The sequence below is a fragment of the Trematomus bernacchii genome, unplaced genomic scaffold (assembly GCF_902827165.1).
Source record: "Trematomus bernacchii unplaced genomic scaffold, fTreBer1.1, whole genome shotgun sequence".
Classification (NCBI taxonomy): domain Eukaryota; kingdom Metazoa; phylum Chordata; class Actinopteri; order Perciformes; family Nototheniidae; genus Trematomus; species Trematomus bernacchii.
Genome location: NW_022987513.1, coordinates 1,865,024 through 1,886,785, shown reverse-complemented (window position 1 = coordinate 1,886,785; position 21,762 = coordinate 1,865,024). Strand labels below are relative to the sequence as shown.

The 21,762-nt window shown below is 44.1% G+C and overlaps 1 protein-coding gene across 1 annotated transcript in view; it reads left to right on the top strand.

Annotated features, from left to right (window-relative positions):
- The window catches only part of arhgap32b (Rho GTPase activating protein 32b), an 88,113-nt gene extending 67,926 nt beyond the window's left edge, over positions 1-20,187 (top strand). Inside the window, exons 14-26 of the mRNA XM_034113028.1 lie at positions 6,545-6,694; positions 9,210-9,312; positions 10,189-10,333; positions 10,804-10,886; positions 11,209-11,316; positions 12,020-12,165; positions 12,267-12,468; positions 12,843-12,988; positions 13,101-13,175; positions 13,283-14,089; positions 14,416-15,380; positions 16,034-16,987; positions 17,360-20,187. Of these exons, the coding sequence (XP_033968919.1) occupies positions 6,545-6,694; positions 9,210-9,312; positions 10,189-10,333; positions 10,804-10,886; positions 11,209-11,316; positions 12,020-12,165; positions 12,267-12,468; positions 12,843-12,988; positions 13,101-13,175; positions 13,283-14,089; positions 14,416-15,380; positions 16,034-16,987; positions 17,360-18,595 (5,120 nt within the window). The 3' untranslated portion in view covers positions 18,596-20,187. The remainder of the gene's footprint in view (positions 1-6,544; positions 6,695-9,209; positions 9,313-10,188; positions 10,334-10,803; positions 10,887-11,208; positions 11,317-12,019; positions 12,166-12,266; positions 12,469-12,842; positions 12,989-13,100; positions 13,176-13,282; positions 14,090-14,415; positions 15,381-16,033; positions 16,988-17,359) is intronic.
- The last annotated feature ends 1,575 nt before the right edge of the window (positions 20,188-21,762 follow it).

Genomic DNA, 21,762 nt, shown 5'->3' with positions numbered 1-21,762 from the left:
AGCTAGCTCCCTAATTAAAATGATGTACACATGAATGCATCACTAATAATAACCCAGTAGTGCTGGTACTTTAGGCATATGTTCATGCTAATACTTTAGTTCTTTATCTTGAGTAACATTTTTGATGCAGGACTTTAAGTTGAAAAAGAATATTTCTACACTGTGATATAACTACTTTTACTTAATTAAAATATTTTAGTACTTCTTTCACCACTGTGTACTGTTACTTCTTTCACCACTGTGTATCGTTACTTTAAACACCAAGTGGTTTCAAGCTGTTTCGTCCAACATGGCAACAATGCTTAGCAAAAACAAACATAGGAACTCTATGATTATTTTTATGGAAGTAGAGATCTTTTCAGAAAAGTAATTTTGGATTAATATATCAAGTAATACTACATTTATTTACAAATGTTTTCATCAATATGCAGCTTTTGGTAGACTGCGATTACCGGAGTATATTTTTCCCGGGGGGCCCTGAAGGCAGCATGCTGATGTGGTTGATCGCAGCGGGCTGTGTGGATGAGCTGACGGAGCGAGGGAACAGTCTACGCCTCTCCTCTCTATCCAAACTTCACCGATATTCTCTTTCTCTCTCTGCCCGAAGCACCTCTCCGTGTCTGGGACAGCCGGTTAGCATTCAGCTCTCTTTAGCTTAGCTGTACAGTCAGAAAATAACTACGTATTTGTACTTTGGACCTATTTTGAAACCTTGTCATAAAGCCTTAAAGCGAGTCTAGCGTTATGGAACCAAGGTAAGACATTTTAAAAGTCTGTTATAACTATATGTACTGCAGTGAATTTATATAATTTTACATTTAACAGTTAGACTAGCCTTTTTCTACCAGTATGGTGTTTTAGTGGGAGTAAATGATGCCGACAGACTGCATGCAGTATGATGAAAGGAGCCTCATAGGACAAAAAGAAGTGTGGAAAAATATATGTCCTCCTTCCTCATATGACTCCACCCTTTTTCTTTAGAGGAACATTTAACTAATGGAAAAATAACTTAGGTGTTAATATTTGTCTCTTTCCTCAATTATTAACTATTTACCACAAGATTGTAGGCTGTTAAGGGGGTTTAACGTCAAACCTGTTCTACAGTGAATGGCAGTCAGTGCTTTTAGAACATCAAACAAAGGTAATTAAAACGTTGTATTAATAATTGTATATTTTAAAAGGGTTAAGTGCCTTTTCCGGAAGTCGAAGTTGCTGGAAATTGGCAGTGGAAAAATAAGTATTCAGATCGTTTACTCAAGTCAAACTGTAAACATACTCTGATACATGTAAAAGTGCTAAACTGCAAAAGTGACATTAGAGTAAGTTACTATAATAAGACAAGTGTACTCAAAGTAAGTGAAAAAAATACCTAAAAGTTTATAGATCACAATTATCTCTCAATTTTCTTGGTAAATTCACAGTTGGCTGTTCTTGTATATAAACTGTTGGCTATTTTTTTTTAATTAATGAAACCTCTTGTTTTCTTAAATGCAACAATATTATATGTATTAACTAGTAAATGACGTTTTAAATAAAGTAAAGTAAAACATAATACAATATTTCCCTTCAAATTGTAGTGGAGTAAATGTATGACTGTAAAGCAATGGATGATTTTGCTAATACTTGACATTCCACCACTGAAACATTGGTATAGTGATATTTGTTGATCTTTCCTGACACTTTCGTAGGGTTTCTCTCTTCTGATGTGGTATACAGTTTGGAATTGATTAGGATTATTGGGTAAGTTCCTCAAAGGGCCCAGTGACATCACCCCTCTGTCCTGCCCTGTTGAATTGGCGTGCAGTGATGCATTTCAGATCCAACAATAAGAGATTTGGCTCCTGATCACCACACACTGCAGCTCTCATGTCAAACAGAGGCTGCTGTCACTCATGGCTTCCCTTTGACAGGCACACACTGCTCTGCTGTTTGCTCACCAAACCATCCAGAAACAACAACTGGGTGTTACTGGGTGCCAACACAGTGTCTATCAGTGTGATGTTCTGTTTCTCAGTTTGATAAGTAATGCAAACATTATCTCTATAGTAGCCACCGCTCAATGGACAAATGTCCTTTTTCCTATGGCTGGGTTCACTAAGCATGAACAATCAAATAGCCATTGAGGTGGCTAGTTGAGTTTCTTAAATTGGCAGGTAAAAGATAATATACTCTGGCATTTGAAATCACAATATTTACTTGCATGATTTTCAAATTCCTCTATTTTTCAGCATTGCTGCTTTCCAGAGAGACCTTTCTTTATTATGTTGGACCCACCACAGTGAAACCCAGATTTTGGTCCATTTAGAAAAGCATTTGGCGCTCAAACATATCACATTCTAGCCAAAACCCTAATTCCCACAGCAAGTAGATTTCTGAGAAGGATGATGTAATTATATCCAACCCATTCACATACCGGTTTTACAAATCGACGAGGAGGGCAGTTTGAATTCCTGCTGCCTACATGGGCATGGGTGGCTGTTGAGTCCCATGGGGAGGGGGGTGCTGGGTGAAGTGAAAAGGCTGAGCTGTGATGAGAGCTTTGTGAAGCCCCAAGGAGCTGTGGTTACACCCGCTGCTGCTTGTGTATTCAGGGAACACTGACACACACAGTAGTTGTATCAAATATCTCAGGCTAGAGTCCAATGATCGGCTCTATAATGTCACTGCTCTACTTTAAGAAGCAGTACTGTGAGGTTGGGATTTTCCTCCAGTTTGCCTCCTCTGGAAAGCTCATTGCTAACTTTTTGGAATGAGGCAGTGGGTTTTAGAGTTGGAGAGAGAAGACAGAGGATGATGTTAACCATAGTGCAGTTATTATTGATGCTGTAATGCTTGGCCTCCACTCAGCCCCGACTCGTCACATCCAGCCTCTCACTGAGCTCTCCTGGGGAACGACTCATCAGAGTCCCCCTGTCAGCTCAGGGCTGAAGACTGTCAGTGTTCCACAGGCAGTATGACCATCCTCCACTGTGTTTAGCATTTCCTTTAGCAGGATCGTATCTGTGCAAATGCATGGCATAAGCTACTGGCTCTCCTTTTTCCCACAGTGTGAACATCTAACTATGTTTTAGTCAAATGAAAACACCAATTTTGTATTTGAAACTGCTGCATTGAGTTTTTTTTATCCGTTTTAATAAAAACTTCCTACAGGCCGGATCTTAAGTTATCAAAGAGACAAGCAGAGTACTTGTAACTCTGCTGTGTTTTTTCTAGCTTTACTCTCTGGGACATCTAGTTCTGGAGAGGAGGAAACCTCTGAGGATCATTTGTAACCCTAATCAGTAGAAGCTGAATGCAATGACAAACTCCCATTGGGCGCTACGCTGCCTTTTGTTATTGGATTAGAATTGAAATGAGAGCCTCCTTAGTGGCAGAAGGTGACATGTTGTAAAATTAATCAAATTAGTCTGAATATTTTGACACCGACCCACCCTCCTTTGTAAATAATACTGGGAAAACAGTTAGAGAATGTCTTTTTGTCTCTGGAGGAACTTTGTCAAGTCTGATGAAAGAGAACCCTGAAGAAGTCATCGGATAGTGATGTCTTTTAGTTATTACATCATTTAGGCATGTTCAATTCAAAATTGAAATCCTGCTTTCAGAGCTGGACGTGTGGAGTTTGAAAGATGTTATCAAGGCAGGAAGTGTGTATTGAATGACACTACCCAGTTGCATCATGGGACATTAATGATCCTTTTTTTCCCTTTCTTTTTGGATTTTGACCTTTGCTAGGGACTCTGAAGTCCGAGTGTCTCAGCCTCTGCTGCACACTTTATGAATTCCTGCTTCTAAAATGTACTACTAAATCAGTGGAAAACCCCTTCAACCGGCTCCAAGCTATACATCTTGAAATTAATACGACAGAAATGTTAAGGTTTATAAGTCCCACAAACCTTACCTTGAATGCCTTTCCCCCAGCTGGATGTGAGCAGTGAGTGTGTCAGCTTCAGTGCTGAGCATGCTGCCCTCACACTGTGAGTGACAGTCAGCAGATGGGAGTCTCTGTCCCTCTCTGGAGAGTCATACTGTCACTGCACTCCTCTTCCCCGCATCCTACAGTCAATCTGCTCTCCTTATGAAAAGTGACGTGTCAGTGGTGTGAGCCAACACAGTTGCACAGTCAGACCCTTCCCCCTCCACATTATACTGAAGGCCATTTCTGATGCCTCAACAATGAGTAAGCAAAGCTGTCTCAGCATTCTTTTTCTGCGGTATAGGAGTGCAGAAGGAATTTCTCCCTGAGGGGTGAATTGTAGCTCCACTTCTCTCTGAAATGGAAGATGTCTGTGGATGCACGTGCAGAGGCCAGCTGTTGATTCAGAGTGCTGCTTTCTTTGCTTTGCTGAACCTCATTACAGGAAACATGCCTGCCGTCCACACTTCAGTTAGTTTCAACAACCCTGTGTTGTCAGTGACTTGGTGTTAGTCTACACACAGTGTCCAATTGTTCTACCCAGTCACTCATTCCTTGATATTTAAAGGGGCCCCTATTGTACTTTTTGGGGTCTTTTCTTTCCTGTAGTGTGTTCTATTGGTTTTTGTGCTAAAATCCCAAAGTTCCTTCCAGAGGGAGTTTCTCTCCCTAGGCTCTGGTTTCAGACAGAGGGTGAAAAGAGGTGCTGCAGCACATGAGAACATTAAAGCATGGGGACATGTCACAGTAGAGGCACATGAGCAAATAGGGCCTCCTTAAAACACAATTGCACCCGAAAGCATTTCAATTCTGTAAGTATATTCCACTCGCAATGGAATTTTTAAATATCAAAATCAATCCACACATTGTCTTCTTCCAAATCCAGGTTCCACAAACATTAACCAACAATGCAAAAGTAATCACAGAAAAGAGTTGCCTGCCAACAGAATTTCTGAGATGTTTCTTTGTATCTCTTTTGAATATATTCTTGCTACTATTCTGCAATGACAAACTTTTACATTATTTCAGCTCCAAAGTAACTTTCCATTTCCAACAGCTCTTTATATTAATGTTAGTTTGGTCTTAATGTGTTTCACACTTGATTGACTGTTAATGAAGTCTGCTGCACGCAGTTAACTCTGCAGCGTACGTTTAGCATGCAAAACAGGCAGCCTCATTCACTTTGATCTAATGGTCTCTGGGCACGAGAGCCCAGTCGAACACAGCGGCTGTTTCTAAATAATAATATTCATAACAGCTGTGATGCTGCTTCGTGATGCTGTGTGAGTCTCTATAAATGAATCTTACTGCTTTGACTCTGTTATTGTGTTGTTGTTGTTGTTGTTATGTTCCAAACACGCAAGTCAGACTTAGCATTCTTTAACTAAGCTTGCTTTGTTTCTGGAGATGGAATTTGATAAACACTGGCCTGCTTTCTATTGTAATGCTATCCGTTAAAGTAATGTAACCTGGAATATCAATAGATAAGTGATGCAACAGCAGATTTTCCATTTCAGCACCAGGAGATCTTTTTGAAAGATTTAGCAAAGTTCCAGATGTTGCGGTGGAAAGAACACAATGATCATAGATGGGATAGGTATGGAGGTTCTTAATATGTTCCCTTTCAGTTAGAAACTTTCACCTAGTGTTCCCGGTTGTTGTTTCATTTCCTGATGCCACGTGTGAGGTTACATGTTTTAGAGCGTGGAGCAATTTGATTGGTTGGGAAAGGTGTGTAGCACAATGTACGTTTTCACAGAGAATCAAAGACACAGAAGTGACAGGGAGGGCGAAGAAATGACACATGCCAGAGAACAGAGTGGATTTGGAGATATGTTTAATTATTTGAAATGTGTTAAGTGTCAGTCAATACTTAAGAATGTAGCAAAGGCAAGAAATAAAGAGTACAAGTGATTCATGCATTTTAAAGAATTGACCTGGGAAGAATACTCTAATATCAGGATAATTCAAATACTCAGTATAACAATCAACCAATAGTCGGTCAAACTGAACCAAATTCTCCGTTGAAAGAAAATGTATGTGAAGTTCTCCTAAGTGGAAAAACACTCTTCAACTTTCATCTCACCAGTAAATGACCGTTTTTAAGGTCCGATTTGTTGAACCAACTTGCTTTATTGTTCCCCCCTCCACCCAAAAAAACATGGTTTGTTCAATTCAAGAAAGCCTTTCCACATCTCTCTACAGCAGATCAAACAACTGGTGTAGTTTAAGAAGCTTACATCCCCTTTCCCCAGACGTAGTATCTGATAAATGCGGTCTGGGTATTTTAGAAGGTCTGCTCCTTTTGTGTCTTGTTTTGAAGGGGAGCAGAGGGTACTGGTGTTGGATGTGAAGGATTCCTTTGTAGTTGCCTGGGAGGTGGTATTTAAGAACGAAACCTTCGCTTCATGGAAACTACACATGCATAAAGGAAGGGTTTGCATTAGAATGGAGGTGAAATGCACAATGGGATGGGACAAGCCTGAGCAGCCTGTATGGGGTTTCATTCTAGTCCATAGAGTTTGTGTGAAAGCTGAGCCTGTGTGAAACCTACAGGCACTGGTGAGTAGTAAACCGTTGTGTAAGAGGTCTAACATGTGTCCTTCCTTCCTTCCCTCGCTCGCTCCTCAGTGTCTAAGAAGCACGGGAAGCTGATCACCTTCTTACGCACCTTCATGAAGTCCAGGCCTACCAAGCAGAAGCTGAAGCAGAGAGGCATCCTCCGGGAGAGGGTGTTCGGCTGCGACCTGGGCGAACACCTCCTCAACTCAGGACATGATGGTGAGACACACGAACACACACCTGAGAGCACCAGAGTTTCCTGGATCCTTCCAGGCTTTTATTCTTAACAGACTCTTAGTGTATTCTGACTGGCGAGGGTCTTAAATTACCTGGAGCCTGATTTAGGGCAGAAAGTGCTGGCCATTATTTGCAACAAGCTTCCATTAGAGACAGGCTTTGATTTCTGTTCCCTGGTTAATGGAGTGGTAGAGATTACATGTTTCTGTAGAATGTACCAGAAGTTAGCATCGCATGGGCTCCCTTAAAAAAAAAAAAAAAAGCAATGGGATTTTTCCATTGGAATTCAGAATATTGCAGAAAGAATATCTCTGTCAAACACACGATTATGATTCTTACATATTTTGGTCAGCAGGATAATCTCATATTCTGTTGTAAAAAGCGATATGATCCCGAACACCTGCTGCATCCTCCATTTCAAATAATGAGCTAATGGTTTTTAGATAAGAGCCATTGTGAGCCTCCTCAGATTCACACCACACTGTGAGTTAAAGCAGTTCGGCCAGCCCTCTCTGCCTGTAAGTTAGATAATAGCTGGGCTTAAGTACATAGCTACATGTACCTGCTGTAGCTACATTGATGTTCTGATCCCTCAGCAGCACGCTGTCTGTGAGGTGAGCTGATGGGATGGTGTCAATGACAGAGGTGGAGGAGAATGGTTTCCTGATTACCCTGTGACATCAGCTCCAACCACTGTAATGATGCTTCTCTGCTGCTGAAGCGCAGCCAATGACTTCATTTCACTTCTGGTTGAGACCAACTTAAAAAGCCATTAATTCATGTTAATGGTTCAATTGTGTGTCTGGACATGAATTGTTCTTGTCGTAGCAGCACATTGAATCACAGTGATCACAGACGGGTGAAGCATTCACTCCCTCTCTGTACATCCTGCCTTACCTTGACATGGAGAGATAAGCCACTCTGTCACACTTTGCTGGGTCAAATGTTTGACGTGTTACGATTGCTTCAGTGACTTCAAGAAATGAAAGAGGACTTTGATCTTATGGAACAAGAGAAATACCATTTGCGGTCATCTACAAGTAGAGTGCTGAGTCTGCTCCTATAAAGACCGGTGGTAGGTGAAGTACTACTTTGCTTACTAACTAAGCAATATTTTCTAGACAAAAAAGTTGTATAACCGGTTGTTAGATGTTGAATAAATAAATATAGTCATAAACAAAGCTTTTCAAACTAAAATTATAATCCATAGAATGTTAATGTTCCAAATAAATGTTGTCCAGTCAACAGACAGCCAGGCATCTTATAAGCTTCATCAACAAAGAACATCAAACGGAGAGTTAAAGCCATAATCCTATGCTCCATGAAATAAAAGTAGCTTTTTTTAATCCAATTTTCAGAGGGGTATAATGACAAAGGAGAGTCAGCGCTAAAGACAAAGGGGTCTTCCAAGCTACCATTTCTCTTGCTAGCTTGGTTCTACAAAAGTCCACTTTGACAATATAATGTCTTATTAACAATATTATTAAAGGGGACCTATTATTCTTGTTGGGATTTCCCCTTGCGCTTTTCTGGCTAGGGCCCCAGCACATTATACGTGACAACTTCAACTTTTTCACAGACTACCTTCATCTGTCAAATAATTTACCCAAACATCTCAGCTTCCACTTTGAGTGTAAATGTGACTCTGCCACTGCACTTGAGCTTTGAAACTAAAATGCAAGGTAACAAACTCTTCACTTAAATAAATTGGATGCTGTTGTTTGAAATGTAAGAGGGTTCACTACTGTTGTGTCCAAATCTGACTCCACATTCATGTTGTGTATCTTTGCGATAAAAAGTTCTTCCTACGTAAAGAGCTTGGAGAGGACTTATCCACCCTCGCTGTCCTCTTCTCTGTTGCAGAATGACATTTCCTTCAAATCTGGCCGCCTTGTTTGCTCTTTCGCTATGTGTGGAATTTGTCTGGACAGCTGCTTCAGTGCATGTCCCACTCTGCCATTTCTGAATGCAGTTTGAGCCTCCTTACACACATAAACACCATCCTTATCTACCATATACACACACACTCACAAAGAGAAATAGCATGTCTGCATGATTCATGGTTGCTGAAGGAGAATTAAGAAGCTCTGAGGTTTCTCTTCATTGTCTCAACACACAATCACTGGCATTGTGCTTTAAAGAATGTGATTTGCTGCCTCATTCACTGACATGTTTTTCTAACTATTTACTCCAAAAACATCAAATAAAGAAATCAAATATTTTTAAAGCTCTCAGGATATTGGTTCAAATGTTTCCCCCTTCAGCTCCAAAAGTCCTTTTTCCTCAGATAGCACAAGAAATGTAGTTAATCACACTCAGAAGTCTTTCAGCGCCTGCAGCCTCTTGTCCAGAAAGCCTGTGAGCTCTAGCTTGACCTCGCTTGTACTCGCTCTTCAAAAGAAGAGTCATCACATTCTTGACCGTGAATCTCTCAGTGAAGACTGGACAAATATTGACTTGTGTGTGAAGTGTTGAACGGCTCTTTTTCTCTTCACAGTGCCCCAGGTCCTCAAGAGCTGCACCGAGTTCCTCGAGAAGCACGGTGTGGTGGATGGCATCTACCGCCTTTCTGGAATTGCCTCAAATATCCAGAAATTACGGTAGGAGACACACTGCCTGTTTATTACAACATGTGATTCAAATGTCAAATCAGAATCTCCCCTAATAAAAAAACGAGTTAACTAATTTGTACAGAAATGTCCTTAAATGTCATAGGAGGAGCTTACAAACCGTATCCTACCATAGCCCTCTATAAGCTGACAACATATGAATTCCATCTAGGGTTATTGCATCTGTAAAAGAAAATCATGATGACGTGCCGTTTAATAGGTGTTACCCATCAACAGTTACACTGGATCAGAACTGAAGTAATCTGAGCTCTGACTGCAGTTGTAACTGTTAAAAGGCAATTTATATGTTGTGGACATTTAAGTAGTTATTGTCAGTGTCAGTATAATCCTATGTTTACATGTAAACTAGTGCAGTTCCTGTTCAGGATAACTGGTGCAAAATCTTCTTGGATTTCACAGAGACTAGAGCTATTCTACTATAATATTCAGGGGGGCAAGTTTTCAGAATGCTAACAATTTAAAAAAGAACATGTAAAAATGCCCTGCATTTAATTTCAGCGTTTGAGCATATAGAAATGTAGGCTATATTTATAATTATTCTGTTAGACTCATGGGAGCAATGTAGACCTGTTTTATTATTGAGCAATATGTTCTAGTTTTATATTTGTTCATGCAAAAACATTGCATTCTCATATTAGTATTCTTGGTATTGTTAACTGTGACTGCACACCATAGACCACATGACGTTGGGAAGGCACAGATCAACAATGTTCTCTTCTAAAAACACGAATGAAATGCATTCTAATGTCATATTCATCCATCAAACTACAGCAGTCTCTTATCGATGCATTTTTCCTCAGGAGAAATGAATTAGTTGACCTTGCTTTGCCCCCTATCTTTCACCAGGCATGAGTTTGACTCTGAGCAGATCCCCGACCTGACCAAAGATGTGTACATCCAGGACATCCACTGTGTGGGCTCGCTGTGTAAGCTCTACTTCAGAGAGCTGCCCAACCCCCTGCTCACCTACCAGCTCTACGAGAAATTCTCTGTAAGCAAAGCCTGAGCAGCTCAAGCACTTCTCACACACTAATTTCTAGCACAAATGTGTGGATATACAAGTCTACTTACTATTATAACACTTGACTTACTGAAAGATACTGATTGTGCTTAGTCTCTAGCGTAAAGTAATGAAATGTATAGAAATTCCTATAAATACATCTTGTAAGAATTCGACAGTGCATCTTGCATGTATTAGTCATAGACCCCACTGACATACAGTATAAGCATTGTACCTAACTCTATGTGTGACTTGGAAAAACAATGTTGTCCAAGCATAACAGAGATTTCAAGTAAATGCTGGTTGTTATTGCAGCTGGAGAGAGGAGGGGTGGGGGGGGGCTGTGGCTCCTGACGGATTCCCCCCTGCTCCATGTAGCGGCGTGAACCTGGGATAACAAGTTAATTTAGCCTTGTGTTGATTCATCACACTATTTATCTCCCTTTCTTTTCACTTTGAAGGATGCTGTATCAGCAGCAACAGACGAGGAACGACTCATCAAAATCCATGATGTCATACAGCAGCTTCCTCCACCGCATTACAGGTCAGTGTAGAGGCACACCGCCCCCCTGTGGCAGACTCAGGAACTGCCAGATACAAATGCATCCTGTGTTGTGGCTCCTGTCTTGATCAAATAATTGTTTTTTTTACGGCCACAATGCATTGAGGGGAATCATTTAACAGGTTATACTCATCTGTGTGCTTTCCAAAAGCATACCAATGCACATTTCTAAGTGACATTCCTTTGGGATAGATCACATGGTGAAATATTGATGCTCTGAAGAATAAGCTCTATCATGGCCATTAGTGTGCATATAACTTGTAGGGGACCAATTTATGTGGATTAATAGATGTTTGATTCATAGGACCCTGGAGTTCCTGATGAGACACCTGTCCCACCTGGCAGCCTACAGCTACATCACCAACATGCACAGCAAGAACCTGGCTATCGTCTGGGCCCCCAACCTTCTGAGGTGAGGGCCTCCTGCACCACACAATGTTCTCTGAATGCATGTTTTATTGAGTTGAATACACTGTCTATCATCACATTAAAGCCACCTTGATTGGTTGTTTTCTTCATGTTTTAAACAATAAATCTCAAACTAATTCTAATGGTCTTCACAGTTTGATGTATCTGTAGTTTAGGTTATGTAGGTTTTGTATACTTCTCACATTAAAGATTTCTCAGACTTATTGAAACACTCACACTTCAACACATTTACCTGATATGCTCAGGGGCGGGACATGTCAAAGTGGTTTACCAATCACAACAGCTAACCAATCAGAGCTGACTGGGCTCTGGTTTCAGACAGAGGGTGAAAAGAGGTGCTGCAGCACAGGCAGTATGAGAAAAGTAAAGACCTTTTTGAACATTAAAGCATGGACTTGGACCTGAAAATGAGCATAATATGTTCTCTGTAAACGATGATGAGCTCTGTGCAGCATAACCTTTCCTGTCTCCTGCTTTAAATCAGTCATTCTGCCTTAGTGGAAGGATTTGGGCACATTTCTGCAGGGAGTGCTGATCAACGCAACATCAAATGCTGGGAATGCATCTCAAAAGTCATTTTTAACTAATTAAGATGAATTGTTTACCTATAACTGATTTGCTATTACTTATTTAAAGTCGGGCATTTGACTAAATCTAACCCACATATCCTCCCCTGTCATTGTCAGGTCAAAGCAGATTGAATCTGCGTGCTTCAGCGGCACAGCAGCCTTCATGGAGGTCCGGATCCAGTCAGTGGTGGTGGAGTTCATCCTCAACCACGTGGATGTTCTATTCAGCTCCAAACTCAGCTCTCTGATACGAGAGGGAGCAGGTACGTTCAGGCCGTCTGCAGATACCTCCTCTGCTCACTACATCTCTACACCAGCTAATGCTGCTTCTTCTTGAGCATTAAACACTGTTCTATATCGCCAGGTCACAACTCGTTGTCGCGGCCTAAGTCCCTGCTGGTTTCGTCTCCCTCTACCAAACTCCTGACTCTGGAGGAGGCCCAGGCCAGGACCCAGGCTCAGATCAACTCTCCGGTCACTGAGGACAGCAAGTACATCGAGGTGGGCGAGGGTCCGGCTGCTCTGCAGGGGAAGTTCCACACTGTCATTGAGTTCCCCACTGAGAGGTTTGTTAACTCCTCTGTCTAATTTGTCATTTAATCACTATGTGTCAATTGTCATTTAATATACAATCTAAGTAGTAAAGACACACTCTAGGCCCACAGACATCTACCACACGTCTACTGTGTGCATTTAATGTTGGCTAGACTATATTGAAGAGTTTTCCACCTGCACCAGGTTGCCAGTATTTCAGAGGACAGTCGCTGTCTCCACTTTCAGACTTGGGAAGATATCCTTAAAGTAGAGATGATGTAAAAAAAAGCTTAAATCGAGATGGGATTGATTATTTGTCCCCTGTGTCTGAATCTGTCATTGAGTTATGGTGTCTATGTGACTAAGTGAAACTAATTCTTCTTTGCCTGTGTTTCCATTATCATAGGAAGAGGCCTCCTATTAAATCAAAGAAGTCTCCTGTAGGTAGTTGGCGCTCTTTCTTCAACCTGGGCAAGTCTTCCTCCATGTCCAAGCGCAAGCTGCACCGCAACCCCAGTGAGCCCAACGAACTGAAGGCCATGGCCCTGGCCGGTGAGTCTTGCCTCCTCAATTAGAAGGAAAATAGTCCAATTGTACAAAGACAGGAGCTTATTTGACTAAACAATGAAAACAATGTTTAATCCTTTAAATGGCTTTGTTTCAGGAGGCAGAGGAGACACGGCAACATTAAGATCAGCCAAGAGTGAAGAGTCACTGAGTTCCCTGCACAATGTTGAAGGTAATCATTTGTGTCTTCTAGTTTACTATCACTCATTGCTGCCCCAACTGTAGTAAATAAAGCCTGTTATAAAAATAGTTTCTGAATATATTATTTTCTTTCTTCAGGAGAGTCGAAGGTGTACCGTCCTCGGAGGCCGCGCTCCAGCAGTGACGCTCTGTCAGCCTCCTTTAACGGTGAGCTGCTGGACAGCCGGCAGCACTGCAACTCCTACGACAACCTGGACGCCACAGAGGACAGCGACGGAGACGACGGGCCCATCTGTGTGCCTGCCCTCATCTCCCCCCCCCGCTCAGCAGGTGAAGACGTGGACCTCAGCCCGCCAGACATCGGCATGGCCTCCTTGGACTTTGACCCCATGTCTTTCCAGTGCAGTCTCCCCGACACCTCTTACGCCTTCCCTTTAGATGACTCACCCAAGGGGGCTGAGGGTTCCACGTTAAGGAGGAACCATGGAAGCGCCTGTGGAAGAACCAATGGCTCTGACCTCATCGCTGCCACATTACTGAGCAGCCTGATGTCCACAGACTTCAGCCTGGCCGCTGGACATAAGGTGGAAAGCAACAAACTGACCACTTCCTATTCTTACACTGACAAACCCACACAGGCCGTGTCACCTATTAAATGTGGAAAGACCACTAGTTTAACGCCTTTTCCCACTTACGAGCTTTTCTCTACTGAGGTGCCTGACAGGAATACGGCTGTACAACCTTCATCCCCTTCTTCAGCAGAGGAGGAATCTCCTCCCCTGATGGGCAGTGTCCTGCTGAGGGCAGCAGAGCCGTCTCTCAGTGAAGCTTTTCAAAAGGAGCTGCACTCTAAGCTGGAAGCCTTTGAGAGTGTGGACAATGGAGAGCTGAAGGGAGAGGACAGCCTGCTGTGGGCGCCAGCTGCCAGCAGCCACGAGCACCAAGGTAGGGAGCAGATAATTACCTTTTTTATTTGTGTCCTTTTTTACCGGTTCCATTCAACTATATAGATTCTTATTTAAGAATAAGGTTTTAAGTCATGACATTAATTATATGACTGCTTTCTTCTAGGTTTAGTCTCCCAGGTTAGCATGGATTTGGTCTTAAGTAAATATTTTCATATGTTGCCCAAGCACCACGCTTAACTTTTCCCATCCTCTTGAAGCTCCTTAAATCCAGCCTGCCTGCTGTCATGTCTCTTCTTCACCTACTGCTCTCTCACTTGTTTGTTCTTCAACTATAGACCCCTTTTGTTTCTGTGTCCCTGCTAGGAGTCGTAGCTCAGGACTCTGCGAAGGACCTCACCCCTCGTTCCTTCAGCTCTGCAGCTCCCTCTACTGCCCCTCCTCCTCCTCCCCCTCCTAAAAACGCTGCCCGCATGTTGGCCCTGGCCTTGGCAGAGTCTGCCCAGCAGGTCTCCATTCAGTCTCAGTCCCGACACTCTGAGCCTTCCACACCGGTGTCCCCCCCGCAGCCACAGGAGACCTCTAACCTCCAGGACATGCCGCATCCACTGGTCACACATTACCTGACTTCGTCCTCCGAGGGAACAGGGAGTGGAAGTTCCCTGCCACTAAACAGAACTGCCCCCCGTGTCACCACGGCCTCCTCGTATGCCCCCACCTCCAGTCCTACAATCACACAGCAGCCTCTAGAGTTAGACAGCATCACTACCAAGCCTTCAGACAGCACCAAATCCCTTACAGCTCCACCTGCAACACAGCCTGGAACAGACTCAACGCCACCGGACACTCCTTTATACAAGTGCGCCCCCCTCCCCAGTTCATCCAGCAGCACTTCTCCAAGCAGGAAAAGTCCAGAAAGGCAGCAGCCTGGCCCAGCACAGGTCCCAGTACAGAATGCAGTACAGGTCCCAGTACAGATCCCAGCACAGGTTCCAATACAGGTACAGAATACAGTACAGGTCACAGCTCAGATCCCAGTACAGGTCCCAGTACAGGTCCCAGTGCAGGTCCCAGTACAGATCCCAGTACAGGTCCCAGTACAGGTCCCAGTACAGGTCCCAGTACAGGTCCCAGTACAGATCCCAGTACAGATCCCAGTACAGATCCCAGTACAGATCCCAGTACAGATCCCAGTACAGATCCCAGTACAGATCCCAGTACAGATCCCAGTACAGATCCCAGTCCGTAGCAACTCACCTACTACCACTCCAGCCCCCTCCCCCAGTGACAGCTACAAAGTTACTGGAGTCTTACCACATCCTGTTCCTAAGGTAAGTCTCACCACTTTTATATGTAACTTAGGCTTTAAAAATGATGAAGGCTCTTGCATTGTAATAGTGAGCTGCAGTAAGCATGATCCAAATGGATCCACTGTATTCCTTGTGCCGCAGCTAAAATGTCACACGATTATTATTATCCTCTGGAAACACGTTTCGAGTGACGGTGTCGGGCACCCACTCATCCGTTGAGAGTAGATCGTATGTGTCTAGGGGAATACCTGCTGTCCATTTGACAATCTTTGAATACCAACTGTAAATCAACGCCTGGAAGTTCCGTTGATACAGTCAGCTGGTTATGGTCGCCTAAAAACGCCAGGCACCTGCTTCAGAGCACTTGTGAAGTTGGCAAAACAGTAGGCACATACTAGGTGGTAGAAGACACTGCATGTGTAGTCTTCAGAGATGTGTTGGTATTCCCTGGTTTTGTGTGTTTTAAAGCCAACAAACGCCAAATACGCCAACGAGAGGCACCAAAACCAGTAGGAAAGGGAAGAACATAAGAAAAACACCTAAATAAACAGACATTTAGAATGTATGCCATGCTGCTGCCGGGATTGGAACTACCCAGCAACCAGACTGGTGACACTGAGCAGAACTGTGAACTTAATCGGTAATAATGTTGTTTTCTTTGTTCTTTGTCTTAGGTTAAACCAGAGGAGACTGCATCACCCCCAATCCTTTTAAAACCATCAGAGCAGCCCCCTCCGATAGCTCAAAAGCCTAAGAGGAAGGCTGTCTCCATCCCCCCGCATCAAACACAACCTCAGCAGCAGAGCCAAGCTCAGATACAGCCTCATCTTCCAATACAGCCACACATGCAATCACAGGTCCAAACCCAACCACAGCCCCCATCGAAGGCCAGCGCACGAGTGGCCCCCACCTCTGTGGAGCCTATTGAGAAGCCTTGGGAGGCCATAAAGCCAGTGCAGCCCCGTACAGAGTCTGCTAAGTACAACGACGTGTACGGAGCCACACCTCCGGCCCCTCCAGTCCGCACCATCGAGAGCAAACTGGCCACAGCAGCACTTAGCCAAAGTGAAGCCTCCTACCATTGCCTGGGGGAGGGCCCTGTGCCGGGGCATCTGGAAGAAGGTCTGCCTCACCACCCTCCCTCTCCTCGGAAATCTTCCACGCATCAGCCGACCTATCTGTACCACGCTAAAGGAGAACCTGTCTTAATTGAGCCCACAGCAGCTGCATACTACCACCAGAGGCCTCTTCCCAAGGGCCCACAGTCCAAACAACGCCACATGCGGCCAGACAGCGTCCCCCCGCACCTCTCCTACGTGTCCAAGTCGGAGCCTCAGATACCTTACAACGCCCGACTAGACAACAGATACAGCACTTTAGGCCCCAGGTCCTACCACCACTCCATGAAGTCCAGAGGAAACCCCCGCAGTGTGTACATGTCCCCGGGGCCGGGGCATCAGGGTTACAGCCACGACAGACCCCAAGGCTATCCCACCATCCGCAGAGTGCACTCCCTCCACGTTCCCTCCACTATTCGCACCGTGCCTATCCACAGGACTGAAGTTCCTCCAGATGATGATATTTTCTTCTACCATCGACCCATGTATCCGTGCAAAGCCTACCAGCAGCCCCCGCAGCAGCCCTCCCATCAGCAGCCCCCCCATCAGCAGCCCCCCCATCAGCAGCCCTCCCATCAGCAGCCCCCCCATCAGCAGCCCTCCCATCAGCAGCCCCCGCATCAGCAGCCCCCCCATCAGCAGCCCTCCCATCAGCAGCCCCCCCATCAGCAGCCCCCCCATCAGCAGCCCCCGCATCAGCAGCCCCCCCATCAGCAGCCCCCCCATCAGCAGCCCCCCCATCAGCAGCCCTCCCATCAGCAGCCCCCCCATCAGCAGCCCCCCCATCAGCAGCCCCCGCATCAGCAGCCCTCCCATCAGCAGCCCTCCCATCAGCAGCCCCCGCATCAGCAGCCCTCCCATCAGCAGCCCCTGCAACAGCCCCCCCAGCAGTCCTCCTCTCAATCAGACTACCACGTAACCCAGCTGCAGCCTTACTTTGAGAATGGCCGGGTTCAGTACCGCTACAGTCCGTACTCTGGTTCAAGCCCTTTGGAGGCGCCTTTCTATGACATCGATCCTTACGGCACCATCAGAGTCCGGCACTTGCCCTCCCATGGGGGCCGAGACCCTGGAGCCGCTGCTGGCCGACCGGGTGGAAAGGCGACTGGGTACCACTTCCTCGCTCGCCATGTTCTCCCACCTGGGATGGAGCACAGCTTTGTGAGCAGGGACATGCCCCCCAGTCATGGGAACAAGGAAGGTGCCACTTACCTGGCTTGGGACCCGGAGGAGTCAGAGAGGCTCCGCATGCACTCAATCCGCAGGGAGAGCAGGGCCAGACAGAAGATCAGAGGCCCTGTCCTCTCTCAGTACGACAATGTTGGCTTGTTTGCACCGGCAGATATATCAGGCTATGAAACGCTGCACCTGCGCAGTAAATCTGACCCCGGCAAAGCTGTGCTGGTTGCAGCTGAGAGCAAAGATGGCCGCTACCTCCCGAGACACTTGGTGTCTGACCCGGAAGTCCTCATGTACATGGAGACTGATAAACACTTCCAGGGCAGCGCTGTGGGAGAGAAGTCAGATGGATTCCCCAAGCAAAGCGGTACCAAGAAATGCCAATCCTCTCACTCCCTTCCGGCGACTCTGAGCCACAGCCTGTCCCCTCAGGAAGGCGGCTGGCACGAGGCCGGAGACGAGCCGCTGGGTGGAGACAGCGGCAGGCCCAAACTCCGGCAGCAGGAGTATCAAAGCCAGAGGAACATCCAACCACGTTACGAATGTCCTGATTCTGAACACAACCAGAGAAAGGTGAAAACATCCAGCAGCTACCACGGTACAGAGGAGCAGCTGTCGGCCCCCTGGGAACAACTCAGCCACTCCAACCTGGAGCGGTCACACAGCGTCCGGGAGCAGGGCCACCCTGACCTGGACAGGGACTACTCATATCAGAATCACGGCACTAAACCGGTGCACTCCCACTATGATAACTTGGACGATTACCACCCGGTACCTCAGCCTCAGGCCCCGGTTCAAACCCGCGGGGGCTCCTTTCCCACCCCAGGGTTCACAGTGAGCCACGGCAACACAGCGTACTCCACAGCACTGGGCCAGGGAGCCTTCATCCAGGCCGAGCTGGCCCTGCAGAGGCAAGAGATAGAGATACTTACAGAATAAAGCATTTAAGGGGGGGGGGGGGGACAGCTAAAGAAAAATGATCTTTAGCTGCGTAGAAGAAAGACTATTGAGCTATGGTTGCAGCCTCTGCAGGACAGCGGCCTGTCGTATCACCAATATTTTTGCTCCTCTGTATTTTTAAAGAATTGTAAGACTTTTTAAAGAGAGTCCTGAATGTACCGGAAGCTAATGTACAAGAGGTCCTATTGTTGTGATTGATTGAGACAGTAGCCGGTCATAAATGTATATGATATGAACGATGTGAGGTACTTTGAACAGCAACACAAAAATGTGAAATATATACACAATATATATATATATATTAGGATAACTAGAAAAGAGACTTTTTCTTTAGGTGTGGCGCTGGGTATGAGCACAGAGTGGGGATTAAGGGTATGCATTTCAGAAATGCATGCACTCTATCTCTTACAGAAAAATTCTGTGTACTTCACTATCCCCTGTATTCTTTGTGTGTTACAGCAGGGGGGGACATGTAGGTCATCGTCGTCATCCCCCCCCCCTGCTGACATGCACACAAGTCATTGAACGAGTCCCTGTTTGCCTCGGAGAATCAGACGTTAAAACATGTGATGTGAAGGAGCCACAATGGGTTACTTTGAGTTAATACAGAGGTTATCAATGTCTTATTTTCTGTGTGACTGTGCCATTTTTTATGTAACTTTGCTATAAACAGATTTCAATGACTTCTAAGGAATGTTTTGGTACTTGTGTGTTCTTAATCGAATGTGGGACCAAACGACTTGGCGCAGTTGTTGCACATACAGGATAAAGAGGGGACGTGGAAGAATGCCTGTTATACCTTTTTAGATGTGTGTGAGGTTATTTGTATTTCCTCTTTTTCTTTTTTATCACATTCACAGTACTTTCATGAACTGGAATAACTGAATAAAGCTGAAAACAATGTCCTCTAAAACAATGTGGTGAAGAACATGTTGCTGTTTGGAAAAGAACACTTGGTGACAAAGACCACTGTTTTTTTTGTTTTTTTTAATTGAAGAGGGACAGTGCACATTGATGAACATTTAAAACAAATAATGCTTTAAAAATGTAAACATGCCGGATTTTTGCTTTGATCTAGTTTCCATCCGTAGTCCCTCACATACAACATTTAAAAAAGTGGTGTTCACTTTACCATTGTCATAATGCACAAACATTGTGATATCTGGATAAAGATCACTTTAATGATTGTTGACAGGTCAGGGTTGAAAGGGGACATAATGGGTTCATTCGTTTTGTGTAGGAGGAAGCACCCATAGATATTTGGGGCCATTTCTTTCTGGTTTCATGTATTGAAATCAATGTTTAATACATTAATCTGGTACTACGTGACCTTTTGCACCATCATTTATGGATTACAATATGTTGTCCTGATCCAGGTTGTACTCTGTAACTGTTTGACTTCTATATCGCTTGCAGGTTTTGCTCCTCTTGCCTTATCTAAAGCCTCTCCCTTTCCAGATGGGGAACTGAAGGAAGGCACTGTGTACTTGAATGTGAAACGAAACACTCTTGTTTCAAACTAGAGGTATCTACAGTAAGATATGAAATAAATAAAACTGTTCAGGAATAGCTATAATCCATGTCTTTTAATATGTCCATGATATTAATATACACCTCTGCTTGGCTCTGTCTGACATTTACTTGAAAAAGGACAATCTGGACAAGTTTCGGAGATAAGAGCACAAAACATAAGTAATTAATTATAGATTGAACCAGGTTTAACACAATGGCCGTGTGTGAACTCATTTATATGAGGGTTTCTTTTCCTCATAGACCAGTCGACTGTAAAGCATAAAAGTCATTTATTTCTCTTTTTGAGTCAAATACATTTAGAGTGTATTTTTAAGGATTACTGACTAGTCAATACAGCTGCACTATTAGAGGAAAATATATTTGATAAGCACTAATATGCACTATAACTAGCGAAAAGTAAAAGCTAAATTCAAAGTGTACTCAGTTTTAGTATTCTGCTGCTTTCAGTATACTGTTTTATTAAACCGTAGGTAATTTTGGGCCAGAGGGCCTTTACTGGTGCTATCGGAGTTGAAAGGGGGAAACAGAGGGGAGGACATTGCCTGAAATGTTCGGATTGGAACCAGTTTACTAGGCAGCGGTGACTGCTATGGGCCACCAGCTCTAACCAATCTGTCAGTATACTGTTAAATCACAAAAAAAGTGCTTGTTGAGTAAAAGAAAATTAGAGCAAATTATCTCCAATATTTGTATATTGAATGTTGAATTGAACACAACATTCATCAATACAAACAGTAAATAGAATAAGAAAAGTGCAGTTTTCCACTGATAATCCATTTCAACTAACTCAAATAATTCTATATCAATGTGCAATATCAAAGTCCTTTTTTTAAAGTGTTCATCTAGTTGACATTGCAATGGCGATATACAAAAATAATATTGTGCAGCCCTACTAGTCCCAGTAATGCCATGCTGCTTTTAGAAAATATAAGGTGTCATGTTCCCCAGAGTTGTTTGCCACTACTTGAGATGTTTTTCTGTAAGTGGGTCTTAAGTTTGTTTAGTTTGCCTCATGCATGCACGTGTTGAGTGGTGCAGTAGAGTCCTGCAAACAGATTCATGCAAGTGTTTCTCATCCTTAGCATCACTGCTACAGCACATTCGCCAGATTCACCTCATCCCTCCAGCTGAAATAATTTCATATTCATAAACTATGGCGGCCTCCAGAGTTGGGTTCGTGGTTCCCTTTGTTTCATCCTATAAATACTAACTTTTGGTAATGTCCTACTTCCTAACAGCCTCCATTTTAAGGTACCACAATGGCACTCAGCTATAACCTTCCTATCTGCTGCTAAATGCGAAACTCTGCTCTACTGCACAATTTTTAAATATCTATGCTATGGGACCCTTTACACCTCCTGCCTTGCCTTTTCAACCAAAACTCACCTATTCTTACTTGCTTTTCTCCCCTTACCTCTAAGTAAGTCTTTCTCTCTTCTAGTGCAGAAAAAAAAAGATAAATACAATCACAAATGTTATTACGTTGTCGATATAGCCTTTAGGCTTAGCGATAAGCGTTATCATTATTTAGCCGGATGGCCCTAATTGACTCCTTACTGCCATCTCTGTGAGCACTAACACCTGGGGCCTTTCTCATTTCACAAATGTCCCCT